Source organism: Alligator mississippiensis, chromosome 1 (genome assembly GCF_030867095.1).
Source record: "Alligator mississippiensis isolate rAllMis1 chromosome 1, rAllMis1, whole genome shotgun sequence".
NCBI classification, from domain to species: Eukaryota; Metazoa; Chordata; order Crocodylia; family Alligatoridae; genus Alligator; species Alligator mississippiensis.
In genome coordinates, this window is record NC_081824.1 from 165977695 (window position 1) to 166005104 (window position 27410).

General features: G+C 42.4%; 1 protein-coding gene across 1 annotated transcript; it reads left to right on the plus strand.

Annotated features, from left to right (window-relative positions):
- Nucleotides 1–1886: 1886 nt before the first annotated feature.
- LOC102576815 (rhodopsin, G0-coupled) lies at nt 1887–27368 on the plus strand. The gene is made up of 4 exons (XM_059724203.1): nt 1887–1935; nt 3030–3235; nt 19628–19727; nt 27196–27368. The coding sequence occupies exons 1-4, from the start codon at nt 1887–1889 to the stop codon at nt 27366–27368; spliced, it is 528 nt and encodes a 175-aa protein (XP_059580186.1).
- Nucleotides 27369–27410: the final 42 nt, after the last annotated feature.

Consider the following 27410-nt stretch of genomic DNA (forward strand, 5'->3'; position numbering starts at 1 on the left):
TCAGCCAGTGTCTAGCTGAGATTGGGACATCGATAAGAGCAAGCCATCTGAAGCTCATCCATGATGACATTATTTTGGGCTAGAGGAAGCAGCCACTGAAAATGGTGGAGGCAGTATGAGTCCTTTGATTGTGGGACTATGTCCACCATTAGTTACTATCATTCGCAACACAGGGATTATTTTATCTGCTCTTCAGTAATTACATTATGGCAGTAAACCCAGGCACCTTTTTATTATACCCTCCTGGCTAGGAATTTAAGACCTTTCCTTTGGGATACAGACTTTGCTACAATTTGCTTTGTTTTTCTTACCACAAGATTAGACTATTCTAATTTATTTTGCATAGGGATAAACCTTTAAAACTATTCTGAGTCTGAAGCTGGTGCAGAACTCACTGCACCACTTGCTGAGGAAAGCACTTCAATTGGAGCACATAGTGCTTTGGGGTCTACACTAGCTACCTGTTGATCTCTGGGAAGAACTATTTGTTGTAGTCTAGAACTCACTTAATTCTGGGCCTGGACTTACTAAATAACCACCTTCTTCCCCATGTCATACTGCCACAGCAGAGAGGAACTTGATCATCTTCTTAACAAAGAGAGGCTGTAGACAGATAGTGCTAGTGAAGGCTCACAGGCTGTGGAACTCCCTCTACTGCCTACTCTGAAAGAGCCCATATTTGGTGACTGTCCAGGGACACAGCAGAAGATACCTGCTTGAAAGAGGTTTTGAAGAAGACTGAGGCCATGCTTCCTGGAATGGTGATGGGATGAAAAGGAGCTTTTGTATGTGCTTGATTGGCTGAGATCCTATTAAGGTAATTTTGAAGTGGTAATCACATCCTGAAGTGGTAATTTTCATACTGCTGTGCTTTTATTATATCATTAATGATGTGATAGAGTGCCTAGAGCCTTGGACAGCTATCTTTTGTTGTTGTTTTAATCTACACAAATAAGGTAAATATTATTTTATATAATAGACTATCCATTGCAGTTTTGGCTACCCTTAAACACAGTCTGGCAGCTCTAGATGTAGAGTAGTGAGCAACCTAGGGTCAGATAGCTATTTGAAGACCACCTTTCCAGACTTTGTGATCATTTGCCTGGGGGAACCTCTGTTCTTTAACTTTTAAACAGATTTCTCAATAAACAGGTATTGTTAATGTAGTACTTCATTATAAAGTCAAGGGAAAATTCTGCTCTTAAACTTGTGAAAGTCTGAAATAATGTCATTGACCCACTCAGGTTCTTAGCTGCTTGATCACCTAAGCTGTTTTAGACTACTAGTTAATTTTGTCCTTTAGGAGTTGATTCTCATGATTCTGCCCTGCTATTTCCATTATCTCAGGTATCAAGTTTTTATCCTGGTAAGTACTATTCAGGTTGATTTATCTTGGCAGTAAATTGTGCAGGCTATTATTGACCTTGCATATTTAGTACTGTATAACTGGACAGATTTCTGAAACCTTTCTGTTCTCTTATGCTCTGAGTGGTTTGAGCAAGGCCATTCAGGGATATTCTGCAGTATCCTCTGTCCAAAAATTTCTGTTAGCACACTACTTAGCATAAAGTCTTCTAGTAAGTAGATGGTTTCCACCTACAGCCTGAATTGGAGACTGAAGGCTCTTTTTCAGATAGCAAATGACTGTGCTCATCAGGTTTCTGAGATGGCAGCCCTTGCTAATAGAACCCATTTTTCATATACTACAAAGTCAATGATATGCTATATACTGTGTACTTTGGATCTGACCCATAGCTCATAGATGTTAATGAAAAGAGTCTCTTTGGCCCAGTTTTTAAGAGATGTGTAGGTGTTGCTTTGCTCACTACTGCAAGACTTAAGTGATTTATGATATGTCTACACTGGGGTCACAGAAGTGATTTGGCATGGTAGACCCAAGCCGCTTCAGTGAGACGGCTAGTGGTCCCCAACTGAGTAATGTAAAGCTGGCTTAGGTATCTCCACACCATAGGTGACTGGTAGGGAGGACACGGGGGGCACGTTTCCCCCCTGAGACTGGCCACCACTGCCAGCTTCTGTGGACGGTTGCCACTTGCCACCCCACCACTGCTGCCACCGGCTTCTGTGGGCAGTTGCTGCTCACCACCCCACCACCGATGCTGCCACCCACAAACTATGCCCCCTCAGTCTCAGAAGGCACGAATCACCCATGTTCCACACAATGTTCTGACTAATACCCTAAAATACCTGATACAAGTGCCAGACTGGTTGTCAGCAAATTCAAATATCCTTCTTTTACGTCCTTGTCTTTAAATTGTGGAATGTCAGACATCTCTATATTGTGACTGTCTGAAAGGACACAGCATTCTATCTAAATAAAAAATCAAGCTTTCCAGTTTCCAAAGGTTTGTTCACTTAGTCTGGGAACCCAAGACATTAGACTCATAAGGATGTTCTAATCAAATGGATTAAAATGTGTGTTGTTGAAGAATATTCCTATTGAGTGATTGTCTCAGGGAGATCACAGACTGTTCTGTAGAAAGCAACTTCATCTTTCTGGCTGAAACAAGCAATGCTTCCCTTTTGGGTGGTCACTTGAACACACGGTTAATATGCATTATAGAGTGATTGTATATGACATGCTTTTTGGAGGCTGATGCTTTTTCGGCAGAGTAGTTCTGGTCTCTGTTCTCTCCAATCCTGCCTCCCCCCATTTTTACTCAGAAGTACTTCCTACATCCCATCTCTTGAGAGACTGTGCAGTCAGCAAGGGCAATTCTCCATACTTGGAAATAATGGTTATTACCATAGTAGACAGCTCCAGCTCCAGTTCTTTCTGGCTGTCTACTTTATTGTCAAAGTAACTCACTTGTTAATTTCCTACTTCTGATATATCTCATTATCTAGCTACTTAAGGGGCATATCCAACTGGAATAAAAGCATCTGGTATTCTTTGTTTTTAATTAAATAAAACTTCCATCAGTGTATGGGCATCATGCATTTATGTACCCTGCTATTTCTTGACTATTTTCCCCCCTTTAACATGCGTATACTTTTTTTCTTTTCAGGATGGCTGTCTTGGCTTGGAAACAGTGTTGTGATTTTTGTTCTCTGTAAACAGAGAGCAGTCCTGCAACCCACGGATTATCTTACATTTAACCTGGCTGTCTCAGATGCTAGTATTTCCTTGTTTGGTTATTCTCGAGGGATCATTGAAATCTTCAATGTCTTCAGAGATGATGGATTCATTATCACATCAATATGGACTTGCCAAGTAAGGATAAAATAGTGGATGAGTTAAGTAGAAAAAATAAGTACTAATATTTCCATATGTATGCTATGTATAATAACCACTCGGGGTTACAAGAGGGAAAACAAATGATGAATGATTCTCCCAAAGTTCAGCGTTCTGATTGTTTCAGATAAAAAAAGGGTTAAGCAGACCTTTTGACTCCAACAGCCCATCAGATTAATGTGATTAAGCATATACCATTTCCTGTAGCCAACAACACACAAGGGATTGATGTGCCTAGTATCACTTCTAGCCATCTTTGATGTCCTAGTCTGAATGACCAGGTTCTCATTTATAGCAGAGTTGACTGGGGGCTATTTTTATTCTGAGTCTGGAATGAGTTTTTTAGCTCATGCTTTCTTGAGCCATAAGAGGATGCTTTGAATGCTCTTACACTATACTCCAGCTTGTTTCAGATGTGCACTCAGATTTTTGGAAGCTTATCTAGATTTACTTGTTTCCAGTCATGATCTCTCCACAGAAATCCCTCATCCAATGGGCTTCTAATGCTTCACTTAACATTGCCTTGTCCCGATGGAAAAACTTCATAAATCAGATGTTGTTTATATTGCAGTTGTAATGCCCAGTGCCTCAGTTTGGGTTCAAGACCAAAAAAGTGGTTCCTCAGAAGAAGTTACTGTTCTTATACATTCTTACCCAACATCTTCAGAATAATTAAGTGGGCTGCATTGTATCAGTTCAGTCCAACAAATAGCACACCAATAGTCTTCATGGTGGATTGGCTCTATAATTCTAAAATTTCACCTCCCAGAATATTTAAGTTGGAGTCCAGAGGTAAACAATAAATTGGAGAGATTGAAAATATCTAAATCAGTTTTCTCGTCCTTGAGGAGAAAAATAAGCATGTATTTATGTATTTAATTATCAGCATGCACTTTTGACTAACAGATTATTTCACTGTCATGCTTATACTTGTGAGAATTTGCACAATGTTTTACATACTTAAGCTAAATACATGAAAATGTGAGCTGATAGGAAAAAGGGTTTCCCCCAAACCTGACTTTACACAGTTCTCCACAGCATCCTTGGTTGTTGGGAATATTTGAGCATCCCATGGTTTCTTTTAACATGCAATGCCAAGTTTAGTGAACAGATTGGATAGGAGCTGCTCCAGTTGCAACTTGATTTCCCAGACATCTTTGTCCCCTTCCAGTCTGACATTCTCCATGTATGTTTAGTACAGAGAGAGTCTTGTTAGCTCTCTTCTAAAGATGGACATTGGAACAGCAATTCTGTTAAATCTATTTAACTATGGAGTTTTGTTGACTTACGTGTGCAGTTTTCCAGGAGTGAATAGAATAACCTTTTACTGTGTCTGTTATTCTCTGAGACATGCCACTTAGTGGTAAGGAGTACTCACTCTTCTCCTTAGGGCTCAAATTTCCATCTGTTTGGGGAAAGAGTAAATCATTTTGCGTGTGATGATCACAATTTTGTCTGCTACCAGGTCCTTACAATGCCAAAAGTATAAGACTCTAAAGCTTGAGCTAAAGAGTAAGCTTCCTAGCAGAGGGCTATAACAGAGGGTGTGGACAAATGTAACATACATACTGGCATCTGTATAAGCTGTTATGAAGAAACTGTTATATCTGCATAGTCCTGTGAGAGTACAAGTGGAACAAAACCATTGTAACTTACCCCTGTTTCATTCAAGGCTACTGTAGGAGCATGCAGATGTAACAGTTAAATTGGAATAGCTGACGTGATCTCCTGAGTGGCAGCTTCTCCTCCCCCTTTAGAAGTGGTTGAAATAAACATCACGTAACATTGTGATCATGAATACAAGCAGACCAATAACAACTCTGGCTAATAAGTTACTAGACCAATGTTATTACATGTAAATAGCACTCTGGTCTTTATTTGCTTTTCACTAATACTAGGTACTTAGGCCTATTTGCTTTCTAAAAGAGGTTCTGATATAGGTTCATAGAAAAGTAAGGCTGGAAGGGACCTCACAAGGTCATCTAGTCCTGCCCCCTGCTTAGGGCAAGATATGACCATTCCGTCTTATTTAATACGTTCTTGCACTTAAAGCTAACCACAGGGGCTTGTCACTGTACCTGGAATCTCTGCTTTTGTAACCTTTTTGCTGTATTGCTTGACTTTGGGTGATCCTGGAAAAACATCCAGAAACTTCAGCCAGGGCTCAATACATACCTGGAGTGGTCAAACTGTTTTCTTCTTCTTCTTCTGACTTCCCCTCTCTGTATCTCCCCCAGGTAGAGGAAGACCACTTCTTCAGGTCCTGAGAGTGTAGTGTGTGATTCATGGGTATTTTGGTTAACATTTGTGAGAAGAATTATCTTTATAAGAGCCCTAACCTGACAGGGACACCTCTGAGGAGATAACATGGAACAAGATAGTGATTTCCAATAAGAAGGCATATATCTGAAGTAATGCCTTTGAAATCAATGGAGTTATATTGGCAAAAATGTTAAAAGAATCTGGCCTCTCATAAATAATGTTTATGGACCAGAGGTTGACCTTTCTTCTACTTTTACACTTGAATGGAATTGCTCCAGTATGTTTTAATGTTAAATAGCAGTAGCAGTAACATTAATAACATATACTATTACATTTTTTTTAGTCTAAAGGGCAAGGAAAATTAAGATAAAAACCATTCTACAAGAATTTTCAGCCTATGGTATATTGATTAAAACATGTATTTCCCTACAGCATGTAATTGGCTACAATCTTAGTAAATGGTTTAAATATTTACGCATAATTATAGTTAGATGGAAAAGTACAGGTAGGGCATCATTTCTGTTTCTCACATATAAAATAGCAATTCTAACACAGGAGCAATTCAACTCATGGTCACTGTAAGAAGGGGAATATTTGTGTGTTACTGGATGAAACACTGACCTCCATTACTCCAGTATAATCAACCTGGAGAGATTCCACCAATGGCACTGAAGTTATAGCAGTATTATGCCCAGGTGCAACAAAAATCACAATTTGGCCCATCTTCTTGGCAGGACAAGTAAACACATGGCTTGATGTCAAAGTTAGGTGAGAGATTGTGTAAATATTTCCTTGCAATTAGTTCATGTAAATAACTGAACTAAACAGAATGTATCACACACGATTCTTTTTTCCTGTTTATCAAAGAGCTCAGTCAACTTTTCATTTAGAAGTGGAAAATCAGAGAAGCCTCTGATAAAAATTCCTTTGCTTCATAGACACAGCTTGAATTAACTATCATTTCTTGAGTGATAAGCAGGATGCATCGGATGACAGAATGTATGCCTTTTCCTGCCAAGGTTTCACTCTGTGTCATCAAAAGACAAGATCTTATCCACACCCACATTCCTTTTTCTTAAATTTGACAAAACAGAATGCAGGGACAAGAAGGAAACACATGTTAACACGTTAAAAAATTTACAGCCATAGTATGCCATCAGTTTATATGCAGAATCCCCACTGAAAGCAATGGGGGTTTTGTGCAAAAAGCTAATGATACAACTTGAGCCTCTGTGGACACATCTACATGTGCATTAATGCATTTTTCCTAATGCGCATTAAATTTAGTACCTCCAATGTGAGGTACTAAATTAATGCACATTAGGCCACCCAAATGCGCAGTAGAGCAAGTGCACGATTTTGATGCTTAGTACATAGTAGTGTATTAGCATAATAGCATGGTTTTTTATGTGATGCTTTAATGCACAGTAAAATAAGCTACTGCACATTAAACACATGTAGATGCGCCCAGTGTACTTTAAGGCATGCAAAGTGATTTGGATTTGTTTGTTTACTTTTCTTTATTTTGGGGGGAGAGAGGGGACTTGCTTTGCATTAAGCTCATTCTAGAACAATTCAACACCTCATTAAAATAATAATACTCTTGCAACATGATGCCCAAACGTGATGTGCCTATTACCAGTATATTTTGAACAATATTAGAATGAACCCCCCTTGTTCAGCCTTGCGGGGAATATGTGCCTCTCAGTCAGCAGCCACTTGAGGTCAGATCCCGCTTCCACTCCCTCTGAAGTTCCTCTACCTCTGTTTCTTTCCTGCTTCTCCCAAAGGTCTCCTACTGTTTCTCCTTACACTAATAAGCTACTAAGACCCTTAATCCCCAACAAGTGCATGTAGTCAAATCACTCTTAGCATTCACAAGCTGAGACCAGGCCACAGTGGAAAATACATTTGCAGTCACTGATACTACTATGTTAGTAGGTCCTTTCAGCCCAAGTCAGTTTTGGTGCCACTAATCTGTCAGTTGTTCTTTTTTGTCATTTCTCTATCAAGTCAGGCTCTGACATATTATTCTATGTGTTCCTAGCCTCACTAGCAGCTATGGTTGCCATTGGTCCTGTTCTATACTGGACTGTCCTGTTTTTAAATCCTTTGTCCCCTGCCTGTTTCTGAATGAGGACTGGACTGCAAAAAGCCCTTTTTTCCAGTTCATTGTTGGAAAAATATATCAATCATTTGTCCTCATGGTTCTTTTGGCTGTGCCTATAGAGGTAGGATGGTGCACAGCCAGGAGGAGCAGGGTTCCAAGCCAGGACGAGAAGGAGGGAGGTGGAGGATCCCATGGGGCTGCTTCTATGTTATGTGTCCAGTGCAGAGCCTTGCTGCTGATTGGCCGAGGGGCCTGGTCTCCCTATCCTTCACTGTTGATTGGCTGAGGAAGAGGCAGCCCCATCCCTCACTGCTGATTGGTAAGGAGGCTGGTGGTCCCACCCCTCCCCAAGGGGATGACGTCCTGTGGGAATTCTAAGGCTGCAGCAGTGGCCACCTTGCTAGCAGCCAGTCTTGATTCTTCCCATCTGAAGCTTTCTGGGATTGCTATTTGGGCAGTGTTGTATACATGCATACAGGTGTATCATCAGGCCCCTGTCCCAGCTGCCTGCAGTGGGTTTGTTTGGGATTGAGAGAGTGGTCGGGGTAAAAAGGTAAGAAAAGTTTATTGATCTAACAAACACTAATTACACAAAGCTTAACAACACAACAAAGACAGACAGTAAATCTCTGAGTCAGCAACTTATCGGCAGTCCCTTTTTATGCCTGGTATACGACAAACCTCCCAAAATCCAGTGAAGTCAGGCATCCCCAATCTACGCTGTCCAAAGGGGTACCAGGAAGAACTGTGGCAATCAGTCTTCGGGCTTCTCAGGACCCACAGCCCCGCCAATTTCCAGGTCTGCAGCTTCTCTTTCACAATGATAGCTTCCTTTGCCACGCCACTTTCCTTCAGCCAATTTCCGGACATGCCAGCAAATTTATAGATCTTTTTGAGCTAGCTGTTGGCTTGCAGCCAATTATAGTTCTATACTACAAACTTTCCTTATATGACTAAGCAATAGTAGTACAAGCCTTTGCGTTTTCCTTATATGATTAATTTTAGCTGCGCCATTGCTAATGAACCTGGCTTTAAGCTATGGCAAAATACATTAACAAAATACAGGAAATGCTTAACCACAACGGCTTCCTTTTATACTCTTTCTTCTATCTATAAGCATTCCACAATACATAAATAAGCAGCAGAAAAACAGGTTTAACCCTCAGAAAGCTGGTTTAGCTGTCACAGGATGCCTCAGCAAGCACTCTTTTAAGCAGACAGTATTTTGCTGTCAAGAGACATGACCAAGTCACTGCCACAGGCCCCTTTTTGTTTTTCCTCACTTGGCCACTGTCACTGGGCCAGCTGCTTGATTTACTTTGGCTTTCCACCACAGTCTGTTTAACTAATTTTGGGGGTCTTGTTCTGATTAGGCAGTTTTCACTAGCAGGCACATTTAAGGTAGCTTTCCTTGGTTAATGTAGTCAAGGATACATACAGGTCTAATATTATGTATATTATAGATATGTGTGTACACACACATGCATGCACATGCACAGATATATGTTTTATCATTCCTGACATTTGTAAAAGATGAAAATAACCCAAAGTCAAATCATAAAACTGGCACTAACAGCATGAACAGATATAGCTCATTTAGCTACACCCAAGCTATTTTTAAACTAGAATATTGCTTTCTTTGGGGCAGGAGGCAAAAGGAGAAGCATGGGCAGAAACTTTGGCATCATAGATGATTGTTTGGAGTCAGATCACCTGCTGGTGGTAACTGGAGTTTTGCCAGTTTATATCAATGAAGGGTTTTTTCTATTTCTTTTTAATTAGAAACTGTAGCCTCTATTGTCACTGTGACAGTGAAGCTATATATTTGTGCCTAAGAACTGTAAATAATTTGAGAGCTCTGCTTGGTTGCGGTACAAGGTTGCCCTCACATCATAATGATCATCACAGTGTAAGCAACAAGAAGAAGAAAGGGGGAAAATCAGTGGGCATCTTTACACGGACTCCAGGAGTGGGGCAGGCATTTTAATGAGAGTGGCTTTCAGAAGCTACAATAATTAAAGCGCCTGCAATGTCACGTGTATTCAGCATCCCATGCTTTTAAATTTTAAATATAATGAGCTTTAGTTAAAGCACCCCACTGTAATTTTGAAGCGCAGGGACGCTGAATATATGAGACACTGAGGCTGCTGAAATGTGCTAATTAGCACGCTCCATTAGACTTGATTCATTGCGTCTGCTTCAATATGCTGTAGTTTCATGTCTACAGGCACCCAGTGTGCGCACAGCACCAGAACTGTCTAATTTGAATGCTTGTTCTAGTATTAAATCTCTTGGGTTTATAAGCTCTTCACACAACTTTTCTGTTCCCATTTTCATGTTTGTGAGATGGAACTAATGCTGAACTATGTCATTTCTATATGGTTATACTTAATTTAGAACCTGTTAGTGTGTTAGAGTATTCTAATTTGTTCCTTTCCCTGTGCATCAGCTACATTTTGTTGCCAAAGCGTTATATTTACAGCCATGTTCTCTAATCTGCTAGTGCTGAGCTGCAACACATCACTGATTTTTAAGCAGCACTTCCTATTCAAATCAGAAAATCAGTGTGATGATGTAGTTCCCCACAATTTGTACTAAACTAGATTAGCCCAAATAGTGCATTACCATCTTCCAGTTTTGCCACCTCACATTCTCTCCTCTTCCAGCTCGTTAACAATTATATTCGATGATAACAGTTGTAATAAATTGGTAATTTATTCCTTTTCTTTATTTTCTCCCAGTTTAGATCTGATGAATTCTGTAACACCTTTCTGTAAATTTAAATTGTTACTGAGCCTTTTTCCCATGAACATTGTCAAGATTTGAAAGTATTTTCAAGGGACAGTTATCCTAATTGAAATGCATATTTACTCAAAAAAAATTTTTCAAATTCGGGGTCTCATCCATAGACAACTGATGCCAGTGAAAAGGTATCTGTTGGTTCCAATGGGTTTCGGATCAGGGTGTCTACAAGATTTGCCCCATTGTCTCCACATGATTTTTTCCACAGAAAAGGATGATCCCTCACCTCCAAAAAGAACAGGGGATACAATCCTCTGACAGACCACAGCTTCTCAAGTGGGTACCAGAGGCCCAAAGTAATCAGTACAACTTTGCACTTTAGGATCCTCCCAGAATTCTGTGATGGCTGCATAGCTTCACAGTACACAAGCAACAAATGAGGGGGGTGTCATCTTTGACTATACAATGTGATTGTGAGTCACTTGCTGTCCTATTCATTCCATGTTTTCCTAGTGACATTTACATTATTTCTCCTCTTCTCCAAGTATTTCAACCTAGTGTGAGGAACAGCCAGCCATATTAATATAACAGAAAAGCTTCAAATCAGACATCCCAGCCAATCAGACAGTCACACACCCTGGTTCGAAATTGCTTGTAGCTGATCTGCATCTTAACTCTGCTGCCCACTCTTATGTCTGAAAGCCACATTAGCAGCTTACCAAAAGAGCCACCTCAGCTGTAGGCATTCAGCCAGCAGTAAGAAGTGACCTTTTGTTAACCCTGCTGGTGGCAGTGTGGACAGCTTCCCTCCTGCCAAGAATCAAGCCAGGGAGCTGACAACCACACGCTTTGTAGAACTCAAAGTGGTGGCCACGCTCTGAACGCCAGCCAGGTTCTGAGCAGCTGGATCAGCGAGGCTGCTGCCCTGGGTGGCTCCTAGGACTACAGGTAAGGCTGCTGGCCCCAGCTTCCTCTACCCACCCAGGTCACTGTGCCACACTCCAAGGCACGTGCAGGGGTGTGCCTGGGGACAAACAGCAGCGGCACACATATGTGCCACTGCTACTTTTCCAACAAAGCTGTGTGCCTCTGCACATGTGCATGCAGCAGGACATACCCAGTGGGTCTGATTTAACACCCTTTGAGGTCAGTAGAAGTCTTGGACAAACCTTATGGGAAGAGTGCTGTGAGAGCAGAAGTTGCCAAGGGAAGACCTTTTAGTTCTTTATTTGGTACATTTCTTATTTCTCTCTACAGCCATCCAAATGGGCCAGATGCTTTGGCAGTGCTTCACTCTGGGTCAGGAACATTTCCAGTGTGTCTGGTTCAAGGATGGCAAAGGCTACTCCTTGTTGTTGTTAAATCTCCAAATGACCGTACTCTGATTTTTCTCAAAGTTTTGTATGCCCTGTAAAGGCCCCTTTACTTCTTTTTGACTTTGTGAGCAACAACTTTAAATTGCAGTGGTATAACTGACTTAGCAATTGTATATATCAAGGAGGCATACCCCAGTCATATTGTAAGAATACAAAGGGTCATAGTTCTCTCTGACAAATATTTCCTCAATATTTGCCATTGCAGCAGCACCTCATAGAAAATACGTGTCAATCAATAGCTCATCCAGATATGTCCTTTATTTTATGAGTATGTATTAGTGATGTTATGCTTTGTGGGGAAAAAATAAGCCCTCATCCTGCTCTCAGAATGTATCACAATAGTAGTTATTGTCTAAAGTGCATTGTCTACTTGTGGAAGTATAAAAGTGTCTCTCAACCAAGTGTCTCTCAAATCATTAAATATGCCAGTTTTCTTATAAAATACATTTTTGTCATGCAACACGTTCTTCATTGCTGTGCAGATTCAAAATTGTTGTCAGTTCCATTGAGGACAAAGAATAATGCTTTGATTTCACTCAATTTTCTGTATAAGTGTTGTAATGTTAGATAGCCAACATGGCTTCGTTGCGGGTAGCTCTTGCCTGACCAACCTCATTTCCTTCTATGACCAAGTGGCGCATCACCTGGACATAGGGGGAGAGGTTGATGTCATATATTCGGATTTCAAAAAAGCCTTTGACTTGGTCTCCCATGATGTCCTCATGGTAAAATTGGGGAACTGAGGCCTCAACAACCTCACAGTCTGATGGCTGGGGAACTGGCTCCATGGTCAGACTCAGAGAGTAATAGTCGATGAAAACAAGTCAACGTGGTGCATAGTGACCAGTGGCATCCCCCAGGGTTCAGTACTCGGACCAGTACTCTTTAACATATTCGTAAATGATCTGAATTTGGGTATCAGAAGCGAACTAGCTAAGTTCACAGATGACACCAAATTATCATAGAATCATAGAAGTAGGGTCGGAAGGGACCTTGAAGATCTTCAGGTCTGACCCCCTGCCTGGGCAGGAAGAAAACTGGGCTCAAATGACCCCAGCCAGGTAGGCATCAAGCCGCTTCTTAAAGACCCCCAGGGTAGGAGCCAGCACCACTTCCCTTGGAAGTTGGTTCCAGATCCTAGCTGCCCTGACTGTGAAGTAGTTCCTATGGATGTCTAATATAAACCTACTCTCCAACAACTTGTGGCTGTTATTCCTTGTTATCCCAGGGGGCGCTAGGGGAAACAAGGTCTCCCCCAAACCCTTCTGGTCCCCCCTAGTGAGTTTATAAATGGTCACGAGGTCCTCCCCTTAGTCTTCTCTTGTGAAGGCTGAACAGGTTCAGGTCCCGTAGCCTCTCATTGTAGGGTCTGCCCTGCAGTCCCCGGATCATGCGGGTGGCCCTCCTCTGGACCCTCTCAATGTTGTCCACATCCCTCTTGAAGTGGGGTGCCCAGAACTGGACACAGTACTGCAGCTGTGGCCTGACCAGTGTTGCGTAGAGGGGGAGGACCACCTCCTTGGCCCTACTTGAGATGCACCTGTGGATGCACGATAAGGTCCGGTTAGCCCTGCCGACAGTGACCTCGCATTGTCGGCCCATGTTCATCTTGGAGTCAATAATGACTCCAAGATCCCTTTCTGCCTCCGTGCTCTCAAGAAGGGAGTTTCCCATCTTATAAGTGTGTTGCTAGCTACTACTGCCCAAGTGCAGCACCCTGCACTTGTCCGTATTGAAACGCATCCTGTTTTTGTTAGCCCACCCTTGCAACCTGTCCAGGTCTTTCTGCAGTCTTTCCCTCCCTGCTAACGTACCCACCTCTCCCCATATTTTGGTATCATCAGCAAATTTGAACAGATTGCTTTTCACCCCGTCATCCAAATTGCTGATAAAGAAATTGAACAGTGTAGGCCCAAGGACCGAGCCCTGGGGGACCCCACTGCCCACTTCCCCCCAGGTCGAGTATGACCCGTCCACCACCAACCTCCGAGTATGACCCTTCAGCCAATTCACAATCCATCTGACCATGTAGGCATCGGGGCCACAGTCACCTAGTTTTTTAATGAGGATGGGGTGGTCGACAGTGTTAAAGGCCTTGCTGAAGTCCAGAAAGACTACATCCACAGCAACACCTGCATCCAATGCTTTTGTGACCTGATCGTAAAAGGCAATCAGGTTTGTCTGACATGACCTGCCCCTAATGAAACCGTGCTGGTTGCCCCTGAGCATCATTCCCGATGCCAGCCCATCACAGATGTGCTCCTTGATGATCTTCTCAAAGAGTTTCCCCAGGATTGAGGTAAGACTGATGGGCCTATAGTTGCCCGGGTCCTCCCTCCTTCCTTTTTTAAAGATGGGGACCGCATTGGCTATCTTCCAATCATCTGGCACCTGGCCCAAGCACCACGAGCGCTCGTAAAGTCGTGCCAAGGGCCCTGCAATAACCCCTGCTAGCTCCCTCAACACCCTGGGGTGGAGAGCATCTGGACCTGCTGATTTAAACACGTCCAGCCCCTCCAATAGCACTCTAACCTGGTTCTCCTCAACCTTAGGTCTTGAGGCATTCCCCTCGAGTCCATCTTGAATCATGGTGGGGGAGTCCCCGTCCCTGCACAAGAAAACAGAGGTGAAGAAGGGGGAAGTACGGTTGTACTAGAGGGTAGGCTGGGGATTCAGGCCAACCTGGACAGGCTCACGAGGTGGGCAGATCAAAACCTGATGACATTCAACACAGAGAAATGCAAGGTGCTTTACCTTGGGAGTAAGAACCCACATCATACTTATAGGCCCGGCAGTGTCCAGCATCCCTTGAGGTGCCCAAAGTCACACTCCACCAGGGTGTAGATCTGGCCCAGGCACCAGTTGAAGTGGGCCTGGCAGGGGTCCAGCTGGGTGGTGTAGGGCCACATAAGTCAGGGCAGGAGTGAGTAGGCACTTAAATTTAAATTTTCTAATCTTGTAGCCCAGGGGTCAGCAACCTACAGCTCATGGAGTGAGCCAGACTGAGGAGTGAGGATGGGGAAAAAGTCATGTATGTATTGAAGCATGTTTTCAAACATGTATTGAACACAACAATTTGCAAAGCACGCAACAAAGTGCAACCAAAAATCTTCATCTAAGCTAAGATACAGCCCAGTAAAATACAGCATACACAACTTATTCTAACTCAGGGGTAGTCAACTGGGGTACACTGCTCCACGTCCAGCCACATTTAGTACTTGTATAAATGTATTTTTAACATGTTTCCCTTTAATCTTAGTGAGAACTTCGAAAGGAATAACACTCAAAGAAAATAGCACCGTGCCACAACCCCATCCACTGATATAGCAACCCCCTTTGGAGTTGTGACCCACCGCTGCCCTACATCCATAGGCCAAATCCAAAGGTTCCATGAGCTGTAGGTTGCCGACCCCTGGGCTACAAGATTAGAAAGTTTAAATCACTAAGTAAGAAAAGATGTGATTCATGATCTTGTCTTCCCCAAATAGATGGATCCTGTTACCTGAAACCCATTTTTTCCACATTTCCCCTTCATCTTAGTGAGAGCTTCAAAAGAAATAGCACTCAAAGAAAATAGTCAATATTTTTAAAGTCAGGAGTATGTTCCATTGTTTAGTACTTGTATAAACAAACACTAAATGACTGTAGTAACTGCAGTTACTGCACAGTAGCACTGCCAAACAGCTTTTAGGTGGCACTGACTGTACAATAGCTCGTTACAACTGTGCAGCAGCATCGCATTATGCTTCCTGCCATGCAACACTACTGCGCAGTAGTAACAAGCAACTGTGCAGTCAGCATCTCATGTAGATGCGGCCACTATAAATATATCTGTCTTAGAGATGGGTAACAAATATTTTCATTAGATTTGACTGGAATTTGTTTTACATTTAATACAAAAAAGCCAGAGTTTGTTCAGTTCTTAGACATACTCTAAGGACTCTCTTTTAGTTCCAATTTATTTATTTATTCATTTAGAATATTAGCAAACTGATTTATTTGGTTTTATTTATTCAGCTCTGAGAACCATTATCTCTTACTTATATGTCAATTGGGTGTCATATTAAATTTTTTAAAAATATTAACAGCTGGCCTCTTCTGACGAGTTTACCACGTACATCAAAATCTTCACCCCAAGTCTAGTTTTCCTTGATCATAGATATATTCATTACATTTTGCTGGAGTAAACTGAAAGGACAAGTAGGTCAATGGAGAAGTAAATGCAATTCAAGAAACCACAAGAGATTAACACAATCTGATTTGTGTTGTCTGTCCTGAGCACTGAGCAATGCAGTTTTACTGGCTGATAATGGAAAGATTAGTGTTTCAGCCTAAACTGATGCATAGTAACTACTTAGGCAATCTGGTTTCATGCCATTCTCACTCTATGAAGCTAAGTTTAGAAACACTGAGCTATATTTAGCTCTTTATCTTGTTCAAATCCAGGGTAATGCAGTGAAATCAACAGGGATATACCCTATAATTGAAGTAACTAAGAAGAAAATTAAGCTCATTGCTAAAATTGTTTGTACATAGAAGATTCCTGAGACTTATTTCCTGACAGCAAAATTTAAGCTGAGACTTGGAGTGCATTGTGAGCATTGTACATTTTAAATAATGTAGCTGAATGTTAATGCAATTTAAAATAAGGCATGGGAACAATAAAGGAAAATAAATACATTTTTCTTTTGTTCACATCTTAGCTTGCAGGCAACCAATAAAATAACAAGCGCAAAATGGAAATGTCTGCATAGCAGGGGGAACATTTTTTGTGCATTGCTGAAAAGCTTTTAAGCATGCTAATCTGTTAGCAAATTTGAAAAAAAACTGTTGGAAGCAAAGTTAAAATTTGATAAATGTCCTGATACTGTCTGAATTAATTCATTATCTAAAAGGCCTACAGTTCTTTAATTCCACTCTGAACAACAGGAATCACTAGGTTACATTTTGAGGACATTTTGTACTACACTGAAATAGGAAAAAGTGTTATGATAAGGGAAGGTAAGAATGTACTAGAGGTAGAAGAAAAGGAAAAAGGAATAAAGAAATGAAGGAGAGGAAAAGCATGCATTTTAGCTTTGCAAAATTTTACTTGTACTCCTGTTTATTTTAAGTATTTCTCTGGGGTATCTTAAATATCCTTTATATTTGGAGAAAATTAGGAATTAATTTCTTTACTCTGAATCCTTATATTAGTACCTCTGGCTATCAACTCAAGATCCTGTCAGCATCTTCTGAGCTGCTAGCTACTTTGGTGCTCTTGTACTGTCCAAGATGCTACCTGTGCTGTCTTTTTTAAGTGTAAAATGGAGTTGTTTTTTCCACCCCTTCACCACTTTGGCATGTTTCTTAAGTAGATGGGCTATGGCTAGTGCCTTATCGCTCCTTTTCTTCTTCAGAAACACCTCTTCGTTCCTCCCCCAGGGACCCTACTAGAGAACACAAGCCTTCATTCTGTTCTCAGTAACATCATTGGAAACCTATGGTAAAGTCTATGGAGTTGCTCTTAACTGACATAAGTGTAACCAACTTCATGATCTAATCCACTTTCCAGCTCATAGAACGTGATAAAGCCTATTTGGGAATCTTTCTACTAGTGCAGGAATGTCCCCTATTGTACATATCTTTATATTTTTTCCAGTTTAGTTTTATATGTCCCAAGTGATGGGGCACCCATCACTTCTCTTGTTTAATTTCATAGCTCTATTCTAATAATGCCCTGGTGCATTATCTTAAATGTTTTATTTCCCTCCTTGTTGTTTTGGCCTCTTGGCTTTTATTAAATCCAAGGAAAGATGGTCCAGTAATTAGGACACTACTCTATAACTAGATTTTCTTGGTCAATTGCCTGCTCTGCCATATGCTTACTGTCTGGCCTGGTCTAAGCCACTCGGGTTTATATCCAAAAGCAAAGGCAAAGCATTTAATATGATCATAATGATCAACCTTAACATTCTCAAAATGAAAAAAATGCTGAAATGTACAGAGTCTTATGAAACATTGATTTTTCTGAAAATCCATTTTTCAAAGAAAGCTAGTTTATTGACAATTTTGCTATCAGCTCTGGTTATGATAATACAGTATTATTCTTTAGATAAGAAAATGATAAATACATTCCTGATTTCCTGATAAAATGAGTTTAATCATTTAGTGATTAAATACTTAATCACTTTGTTATTGAACTCCATCATCTGGTCATTGAGAAATGATGGTCTAACAGTGAGGAAATGAGGAGAAGGGAATGACAGTCATCTCTGGAAGGAGAGAAATGTATATAGTCAGATCTTCAATAGACACATATCAGCAGAATAGTGATTAACATCCAGTGAGGACTGAGGCCTGGCACTTTGTTCTGTATTTAGTTTTAAATCTTACTGCTGTTTTTCAAACTTAGTTGTGGGAAGGTGGGGGTTACCATTCACTTTGTAGGTAAGATAAAACAATAACTCATCCTATTCCTTAACCCCATGCTGTATGGATTTACAGTGGCTCTTGGCTGTGGGTTTGTACACTACTGGTATAGCATGGGGGAAAGTGATAGCTGTTTTGCCTCCTTAAGCCAAATGAGATACATGAAATATACAGAACATTTGCATTTCCAGGTATTTAACTAATCCTGGGAACAGACAAAGGGCCAAATTCAGACAAATGCAGCCTGGAGTAAGTGGGTGCAACATCCATGGAAATCTGTGGGCCAAATTCCTTTGTGATGTAAACCATGGTTAAAGTTACATGTTGAGTTTAAATTGATCATAACTTAAATGTGTTAGTCAAAATAGCACATCCTGCACAGGCTCAGTACTTACTGGCCTACAAAATGAATATAAAAATACAGTGAAACTTTTAGTAAGAAAAAAATTAGCACAAATATGCATGATAAAGTACCTTTGCATGCCACTCTCCCCACTCCAATACATTTTCATTTATATCTACACCATCCATGGTGTTTTCAGAGCCACAGTGAGGCTTGGCATAAATGGGCCAACACAGAGTTGTGCCTATTCACTCAAGGACTGAATTTTCCCCCCAGCATAATGAACTTGCCTCCTTACAATCATTTTGGTTTTGGCAACCATCGATCCTTATGGATCATGGTGTATGCATGAGAGGTCACCCAGACCTTCAACACATTCATTCAGTGTTTTACACCTTTTCGTTTAATTCTCTTTTGTTTCTGCCAGTCGGGGGTTTTTGGAACGTGCCCTTACATGTCTGACTGCTTCTTTAGTGTACATACATTACCTACATGACACAGCACATCTCTAATTTTGGAATGTCTCAATTGTTTGCTGACCATAAAGATGCTAATGCTTCATGACATTTTTTATTTCACTGGTATTTGGTCTTTTTGAAAGACTTGTGAGAGCCTTAATAAGCAATGATTGGAGCAGCGCCAATCCATCAAAGACAGAAACACCCAATTACCGGTGGGGGCACATTTCTCACAGGAGGGCCACTCTCTCTCCAACCTCTCAGTCCTGATCCTCAAGGGAAATTTACACAACACATCCCAGAGACGAGCCTATGAGCTCCATTTCATCAACCTGCTGGATACTAGAGATCAGGGACTAAACACAGACATTGGATTTTTGATACATTACAATCTGCCTGGCAACTGACTCCCCAGCCCAGCCCAGCCCCTGGCTTCTTTACTTTTCATTCCATCCAGGAAGAGCACACACCAACTGCTGCAGCTTCCTTAGCCTGATGAAGGGTTTTTGAACCCGAAAGCTTGCTTAATAACTATTCTCCAACCATTTGGGTTGGTCTAATAAAAGATATCAAATTCACCCAAGGAACCTTGTCTGCCTTTTCCCCCCCCCGGGGCATTCTGCATGTGACTGTGGTAACAAGGGCCCTGTACTATTTGTTTTTTTCCAGATTGATGGATTCCTGACACTTCTTTTTGGCCTGGCTAGCATTAACACTCTTACAGTGATCAGTGTGACACGCTACATAAAAGGCTGCCATCCTGACAGAGGTAAGGTCTTTACACCATACACACTTTTAGAGGAATGACAAGAAGTGTTCGCCAAATTCTGCCTTTTTTTTTTACCTTCATATAAGCCTTGAGTGACTTCCTTGAACTTGTGGAGGTTTCACTAATGCCAAATGCATGCACAAAAATTCAAAATCAGACTAGATGTGTATGCCAACAGGGTGCCAGGCAACGGTGTACTGAAATATGCCTTGCCAACTCCATGCATGCTAGCTCCTGAACTGGAAGCAGTATAGCCCTGTTAGTGCGGTTTCTTCATCTCCACACAGCATTATACTAACACAGCTGCCCTGCTTCCAATTCAGAAACAGAGGGAATGTGGACGTGCCTTGTATAGTGCAGACATACCCAATAATGCCTGGTAGAATCCTGTTTCCATCAAAGCTTTCACAGTCTGGGTATCCGTTAAGCCTTTCAAAGTAGGGTACTTAACTGATGCATACATTTATCTATCTTGAATTATATGAAATTTAGGACAGTTGTCAACTGTTGGTAATATCCTCAGCATAGATTACTGCCTTCTGGAAACACATTTTTGCCCTTAGTGGTGTTTTGCCAGCTTCTGCCTGCTAATGGGACTTTTACCTGCTCACTGCAGGCACTGTGAACTGGCTTAGCTGCCTAATGGGACTCTCGGGCCTAATTCTCTCCCCACAACCTCTCCACTCCTATCCGGTCTTGAATTTCAAGATGCCTCTCTGAAATTGTGTCTGCAATGTACCAGCACTATCTCAAGATCAGTAGACCTCATTCTGATCAGCCAATGAAAAAGGATACGATGTGAGATCAGAATCAAGCCCAGTACCTTTCAGGCTAAATTTATCTTTAGAGATAGACTTTTCTCTGTGGCTGTAGGGAACAGGACTGGGAGCAGTGGTTTTAAACTACAGCAGTGGAAATTTAGGTTTGAGATTAGGAAGAACTTTCTAACTGTGGGGGTAGCCAAGCATCGGACCTGGCTCCCTAGAGAAGTTGTGGAATTTCCATCCCTGGAAATTTGCAAGAGCAGGTTGGACAGACACTGTAGTGGGATGACTTTAGTCAGGGATAATCCTGCTCTGATCATGAGGCTGGACTAGATGACCTCAAGGGCCAAGTATAGACATTACACTTTTATTTGTATAAGTGATCTGAAACTGGTCTGTACCCATAACAGAACAGAAGTTCAACACACAAAACTGGTCTATAATCATAACTGAACAGAAGTTCGGCACACATAGACTGATTTGAAAATGGTGGAACCTGGCCTAAGATTTGCCCCCTGCACCAAACGGCAAATATGTGTTTTGTTCACTGCCGATTTAAACTACACCGATTACAGAAAACGGCGTAACTTAGATTGATTCAACCTTGGGCTTTTGGAATGTCTGTACCTAGCTAAGAGGTCCTTTCCAGCCCTAGTTTTCTATTATCCTATGACCCTATGATTTTTCATCCTAGTCTTTCATTCCATTCCCTCATCTACCTCCACTGACAAAACAACTCTCCTTTTTCCCCCCTCAGCTTCAAATCTTCCTGTCACCTTTGCCTCTCCTTGTCACCCCTCCCTTCTCTAGTCCCCTGTCTAAATCTTGTCACTTCTTCCCTTTAACCTCTCAAAAGGTCTTCATGATTCCTAGTGGTTAAGCCCTCTGTCAAATACTGACTCTTTATTTTCTAATAAACCATGCATTTTTGTAACTTCCATATACTCTGGCTTTGCTGAATTGCCACGGTTAAGTATCTCCCTTTACTACTGTTGAACATCCCTTTGCAGACCTACGTTTATTTCCCGTCCCTTAATCTGTTAAATGCATATACTACTTGTCCTCACCAAGTCCTACATGAACATGCCACCATCACCCATTCTGTTCTCATGCCTGTATATGTTCCACTGATGCCTGTCAATCATCCAACAACACCTGATCATTGATGCCCTTCTCCCACCATTTATTCTGTACTGCCTGTTCTGCTGAAAATTTTCTTCCTCTAAAAATACTCACTCCTCTGCTTCAAATCTCTCTTATAACCCTGTTCTCCCAACCCTCCTTCAGTCATCAATAATCCCCGCACTATCTCGTAACTCAGCTGTTTTCCAAATTCTTATCTTCATCATGTGTGCAGAGCCAACCCCAAGGGTGTGCAGGGCTTGGGGCATATCAGCCTGTGCAGGGCCTGTGTGTGTGAGGGGAGGGGGTGGCGAACAGTTGAAGCACAAAGCCAGCGGCATGTGGTGGCTGTGCAGAGTGGTGGCGCAGGGCCCCCCAAAGTGCAGGGCCCGGGGTGGTCATCCTGATTCACACCCCCCCACCCCAAGGAACAGCTCTGCGTGTGTGGATTGGGCCCCACAGGGTGCATCTAGATGTGCATGGATGTTTGGTTCCCCGGGGACAAATAGATATTCAGGGGTCAAAAAAACCCACAGAAAAAAAATCTAGCATAGAGCGTGCTTGACCAGCAGGCCCTTGTAGCATGGAGAACACTGGACTGTGCGGTATGTGGTGCCGCATACCTCATGACTCTGGACATCTCCACGCGCCCACAGGGGCTTAGGTGCAGTTTGTGAATCTTGCATAGGTTTACTTGCCTAAATACTCAGCACAGCCAAGAGAACTGATCATACACAGTGGCAGTGGTTTTCTGGCAAAAACGTAGGCACCTAGGAGTCTTTGGCCACCTAATGGAGTTAAGTGAGTTTCTGCAAATCACTCTTGACTTCAGTGTTTCAGTTCCTTTATGAGCCTTACCTTAAGTAACTGGCACTTTAATAATGTCTTGTGCTTTGAAGCAAATTAGTATTTTTTGTCACGTCTTCTTTAGGGACTACCTTACCGCTGGCACCTTGAGAGCCAAATTAATAGCATCTAGGGTAGCAGGATCATACACATGTGGGTTAGAAACAGACATTACATATAAACCAGTGTATGTGATCAGAAACCGGTTTAAACCTGTAATAGAACGTAAGTTCAGTGCACATAAACCAGTTTCAAAATGGCTGAAACTGGTTTAAGATAAACCTAGTTGAATGTAGTATCAGACTTAACTGATTTGGGTCAAACCAAGTTATGCAGTTCTATCCCAGACCCCTTCCTGGTTTAAGTTAAATGAGAGTCCCCCATATCCCAGATGTTTTGCAGCTCTGGGCTGGGCTAGGCTGTGCTCTATGGTGCAAGGAACAGGTTGGCCCTGCTCCTCTCCTCCCTAGCCAAAGCTTTGGGGCAGACTGCAGGCACAGCAGAGTCTGCCTGGCTTCCCTTGCTGCTGAAGCAGGAATTTCCCACTCCCTCCCTTCCACAGCAGGGACTGTAGCCCCACAGACCCAAGGCATGTGGTATGCTAGCTAATGCTGAAAAGTGTCTGTGTGTGTGTCTCCAGTTTCACTGGGACAGGCAGACAATACACTGTCCCCTTAGGGCTTTTTGGAGCTAATCAACAGGTGAGCTGGTACTATCCCTCCATTCCTTTCTTGGAAAAAGCTGTTTAAGAACAGCTTGAACTAATGAGAGAGGCTTTGTTTTGCTGATGAACTGATAATACAGTGGTTTGCTGATGGGCTGATAACACTATGGTTTTATCAGCCCCTCATGCTGGTTTACAGCCCTGTCAGGTTTACAGACAGGGAGAGGGAGATTGAAGAGCTAAGTACCATTAACAGATGCATGCACTGCACCCCCTCAACCCTCACTTGCTTTGCCTCAGAGTGCTAGCTGGGGGCTGGGGGCTGGCAACACTCCCAACCCTTAAGCAGTGAGCCAGGAAAAGCCTGCGATGGTGCAGGCCAGGGAGGAGGTTTAAACCCCTCCCTAATCCTAGCATCCTGCCCAGGCCTATGGAAGGGAAAGGAGGGCTGCTCTAGCACCCCCTGGCTTCTAGCCTGAGCCACTGCAGGCATGTGCATGCATTTCTAGAATGAAAAAGGAATGTCTATCCACCTCCAAATTGATTCAAGCTTTGCAGATTAGACTAATCTTCAAAGATTGAATCAATTTAGGCTCAGGCTTTTTGAATGTCTGTCCCTGGCCCTAGGGCCAAGCTTCCAAGGCCCCTGCAGTGCAGATGAAGTAGGGTTACCATATGTCTGGGTTTTCCCAGACATGTCCTCTTTTTTGGACACCTGTCCTTGTGTCCAGGTGGGTTTTTAAAATGCGAGGAAATGTCTGGGTTTTTGCTCTTCCTCTGCTTTCCCAGGCTGGCTGCTTGGGACTGGGAGCCACAGGCAAGGTGATTGACAGTTGGGGGTCACGTGCTCTATGCGCAGGCCCTGGCAAGTGTGTGTGTGTGTGCCCAGAGCTGTGTGGGCAGTAGGGCTGGGGGGACAGGGGACTCTGGGTCAGGAGTGAGGAGCACCAGCAGAGCTGGGGTGGGGAGCTGCGGGTCAGGAGTGGGGTGTGTGGCAGAAGGCCACCTCTGTTTCTCCCAAAAAACTCTGCTCTGTGGCAATTTGGTTAGGATGGGCCCTGCAGAGGGTACACACCTTACCCTATCTCTTTAGGTAACCTGAGCTGGATACATTCCTGAGGGAGCGAGGAAACCTGCTCCCTCTGCCTATGTGACTGGCATCACATACCTGGGTGAGGGGCTTACTCCCTGGGGAGCTAGGAACTGCCAGTCTGCCCAGGAACTAGTGCTGCATTTTAAATTGGTTGGCTGGCAGCCAACAGGTGCTGGCCTCCATTGGACCAGGTAAATGAGGTCATAAGGGCTATATAAATTAAGGACCACCCAGGAGGATGGGGCAGCAGCCATGAGGAAGACTCAGAGAGAGAGAAGAGCTGGACCATCTGAACCTTGTTCTCTCTCTCTCAAAACTCATGATCAAAGAACTGCCTGCCTCTAGAGGGAATCTCCACCTGCCTCTGGATGCTTGTGAGTAAGCTACCTGAGATCTAACTAGATATGTAGCTTGCAGTAACTCAGATGCGTGATCAAAGATTACCCAGCCATGCCAGTTTGCTCTATGGGATTTCTCTGATATTGCTGTACCATGTACCTTATTCCAACCCTACCCCTTGTAACCAATAAAGTTCTCCTTTGTACCTAGCATGGGAGACTTATTGGGAGTGGGTCTAGATTATGCCTTGGGGTCCCCTTGGTTCGGCTGACTAAGGGAGACCATTGCTTGTGCTTCCAACTGAGAGAAGCACCTCCAAGTGATTGAAGTGAGTCAAGTACCCTCAAGGGCTACTAGGCCTGTGTTACCCAGGGGCCACAGAGCCAGAATCAAGCCCAGCCCTGGGTGGTGGCAGTTTTAACCCCAGGCTAGTGGGTGTGCTCCAGGAATGGGGTCAGCCAGATGTGAAGTGCCCCCAGGGAGACACTCAGAGCCTGGAATGTAGTCGGGTGCAGTGAGGTGGGTGGCTCAATGCAGGAACACTCCCTACTGGCCCACCACAAGGTACACTGGCAGGACTGGGGGGAAGGGGTTTAGGAGTGTGGGGCAGAGGCAGGGCACAGGCATATCACTGCCCCTTCACAATCATATGCCCCTTCCCCTCTCCACCCCCCCCCCATGAGTCCTCTTTTTTGATCCTGGAAATATGGTAACCCTAAAATGAGGGTACTTAAAATATCTACTGTAATGATAAAAGTGAATATTAAAAATAGAAGTCATGCTTATATTTAATGGAAGACTTCTTATTCCGCTCCAGGAATGTAACAGGGTATAAATATATTTATTTTTGCTTTAAGGCTGTTGTACACAAATGAATGGTGTAAAGGGTCAGACTCTTCCTCATATAGCTTATTATTTCCCTTTCTTGATGCTCCTAACTGCAACAACATTTAGGGCCAGTGATATAGATGAGCAGTGGCAGAAGCATTAGATACTTTGTCACAGGCAAACTCAGAAACTAGCCATGGAAATGATGCTCCGTCATCCCTAATGGTGCAGGGAGCAGGGGGTGATTTGGAGAAACTGAAGAGTAAGGGAGGACAAAGTGGAGGGTAGAGAGGTGCAGTGAAAGCAGTTTTTGTATTTAGCAGATAGCATTATCCAAATGTTCCTTTCTGTCCAGTGGCAGCAGGTCTCTAAAATGTGTGAATAAAAAATGTTTTTGTCTTTTCTGCACCACAACTCACAAAATACCATAAAAAATAAGAATGGGAAATCAATAGCTTTATTGATATAAATATCCAAGATGAGGTTTCCTGTGCAAAGCTTAAAACATAATGGTCACTGCAGAGGTATTCACAGTGTCCTCATGGGCTGCACTTAATGACACTGGGCTGATTTAGAATCAGTCCCAAACCTGCAACTCCAGAGAAAACAGTGAAATAGAAACTGACTATTGTTACCACTGTCCTCCCTGCTGTATGGAAAGCAAAGATTTAAAAAAAAAATTAATACTATATTTTCTTGCACACAACATGCACCTTTACCCCAGAAGACAGCTGCTGGAAATTGAGGTTCACATTATATACGAGGCAATAAATAATAACAGTTTCTACCTGTGCCAAGGAAAATTAAAGTAATGCTGCAGTTCTGGAAATGGGGCTCCCTAGCTGCTGGCTGTGGAGCCTTTCTCTTTTTACCCAACAGAAGCTACAGAAGCTGCTACGCAGTTACTTACTGCTACTTACCAATATTTGCAAGGAAAAATTATTTTCTTCATTCTGACCTTCAAAAACAAGGTGCATGTCTTATTAGGGGGCATTCTGTCCTCCTCATCTCTGCTTTAAAATTGTAATTTATTCTAAATGTATTCTTAAGTGTGAACTCATAGAATTTTACTTCAGTGTTCAAAAACATTTCTCAAATTTTTTGGTTTGAAGGCAGGCAAGAGAAGACCCTTTGTTAGCAAATTCCACAAATTTCCACCAGATTTCCAAGTAAGCATCTTTTTGCCTTCTCCCCTGTAGAACACTGACTTGATAGGACAACTTTTTCCATTACTAAAACTTCCAAAACTTTTTAAAACCAGTCCATGATTTTAGGGGATTTCACTTCTCTTCCAGGCTTTTGCAATTGTATTTTTTTTTCCCTTTTCAAGTTAGACTTATACTTTCCTTTCTTCTCCAAAAAAGGCAAATAGATGGATTGTTTTTATAGTCTTATCACTGAATTTCCTAATTCTCTTATTCGCTCCTCTAATTCAGAACACACCTAATATATTCTATTTTATTGTATCTCCAATACTGAATATTCAAGTCACTGATATATTTTCATAGATTTCATAGACGTTAGGAAGGGACCTCACAAGATCATCAAGTCCAGCCCCCTGCCATAGGCAGGAAGTCTGCGGGGATCAAATGAACCCAGCAAGATAAACATACAAACGCCTTTTAAGTGAGTCCAGAGTAGGTGACTCCAGTTTACAAGCATTTTTTTTTTGAGAATTATTGAAAGTAACTTAATTTTCCCAACTAGTTCTCCCTGCTTGTAAAGTCTTTACAGTCGTTTGATGTTCATCGATTTTGTCAGAAAAGGTGCAGTCATCTAACCATTGTTTCCGCACTATGCTGTGTATTTCAGGTAACTATATCAGCAACAGCAATATTACTGTGACACTTTTTCTCATTTGGATGGCAGCTTTCTTCTGGTCAGTGGCTCCGCTACTTGGATGGGGAAGTTACATAGGTAATGGATTTTTTGCACTCATGCCCTCTCCATATGCCGACACAGTCAGCATGTATTTGCATAACTGAAGCTGCTTTCCTTTCTTTCTTGCTGTTTTTTGTATAGCAGAT

Excerpts from the sequence above, each read along its gene's own strand:
- LOC102576815 (XM_059724203.1), top strand. The coding sequence starts at position 1,887 with ATGGTAGACCCAAGCCGCTTCAGTGAGACGGCTAGTGGTCCCCAACTG. Across the intron at positions 1,936-3,029 it reads GGCTAGTGGTCCCCAACTGA|GATGGCTGTCTTGGCTTGGA; the intron begins GTAATGTAAAGC and ends TTTTCTTTTCAG. Across the intron at positions 3,236-19,627 it reads CATCAATATGGACTTGCCAA|ATTGATGGATTCCTGACACT; the intron begins GTAAGGATAAAA and ends GTTTTTTTCCAG.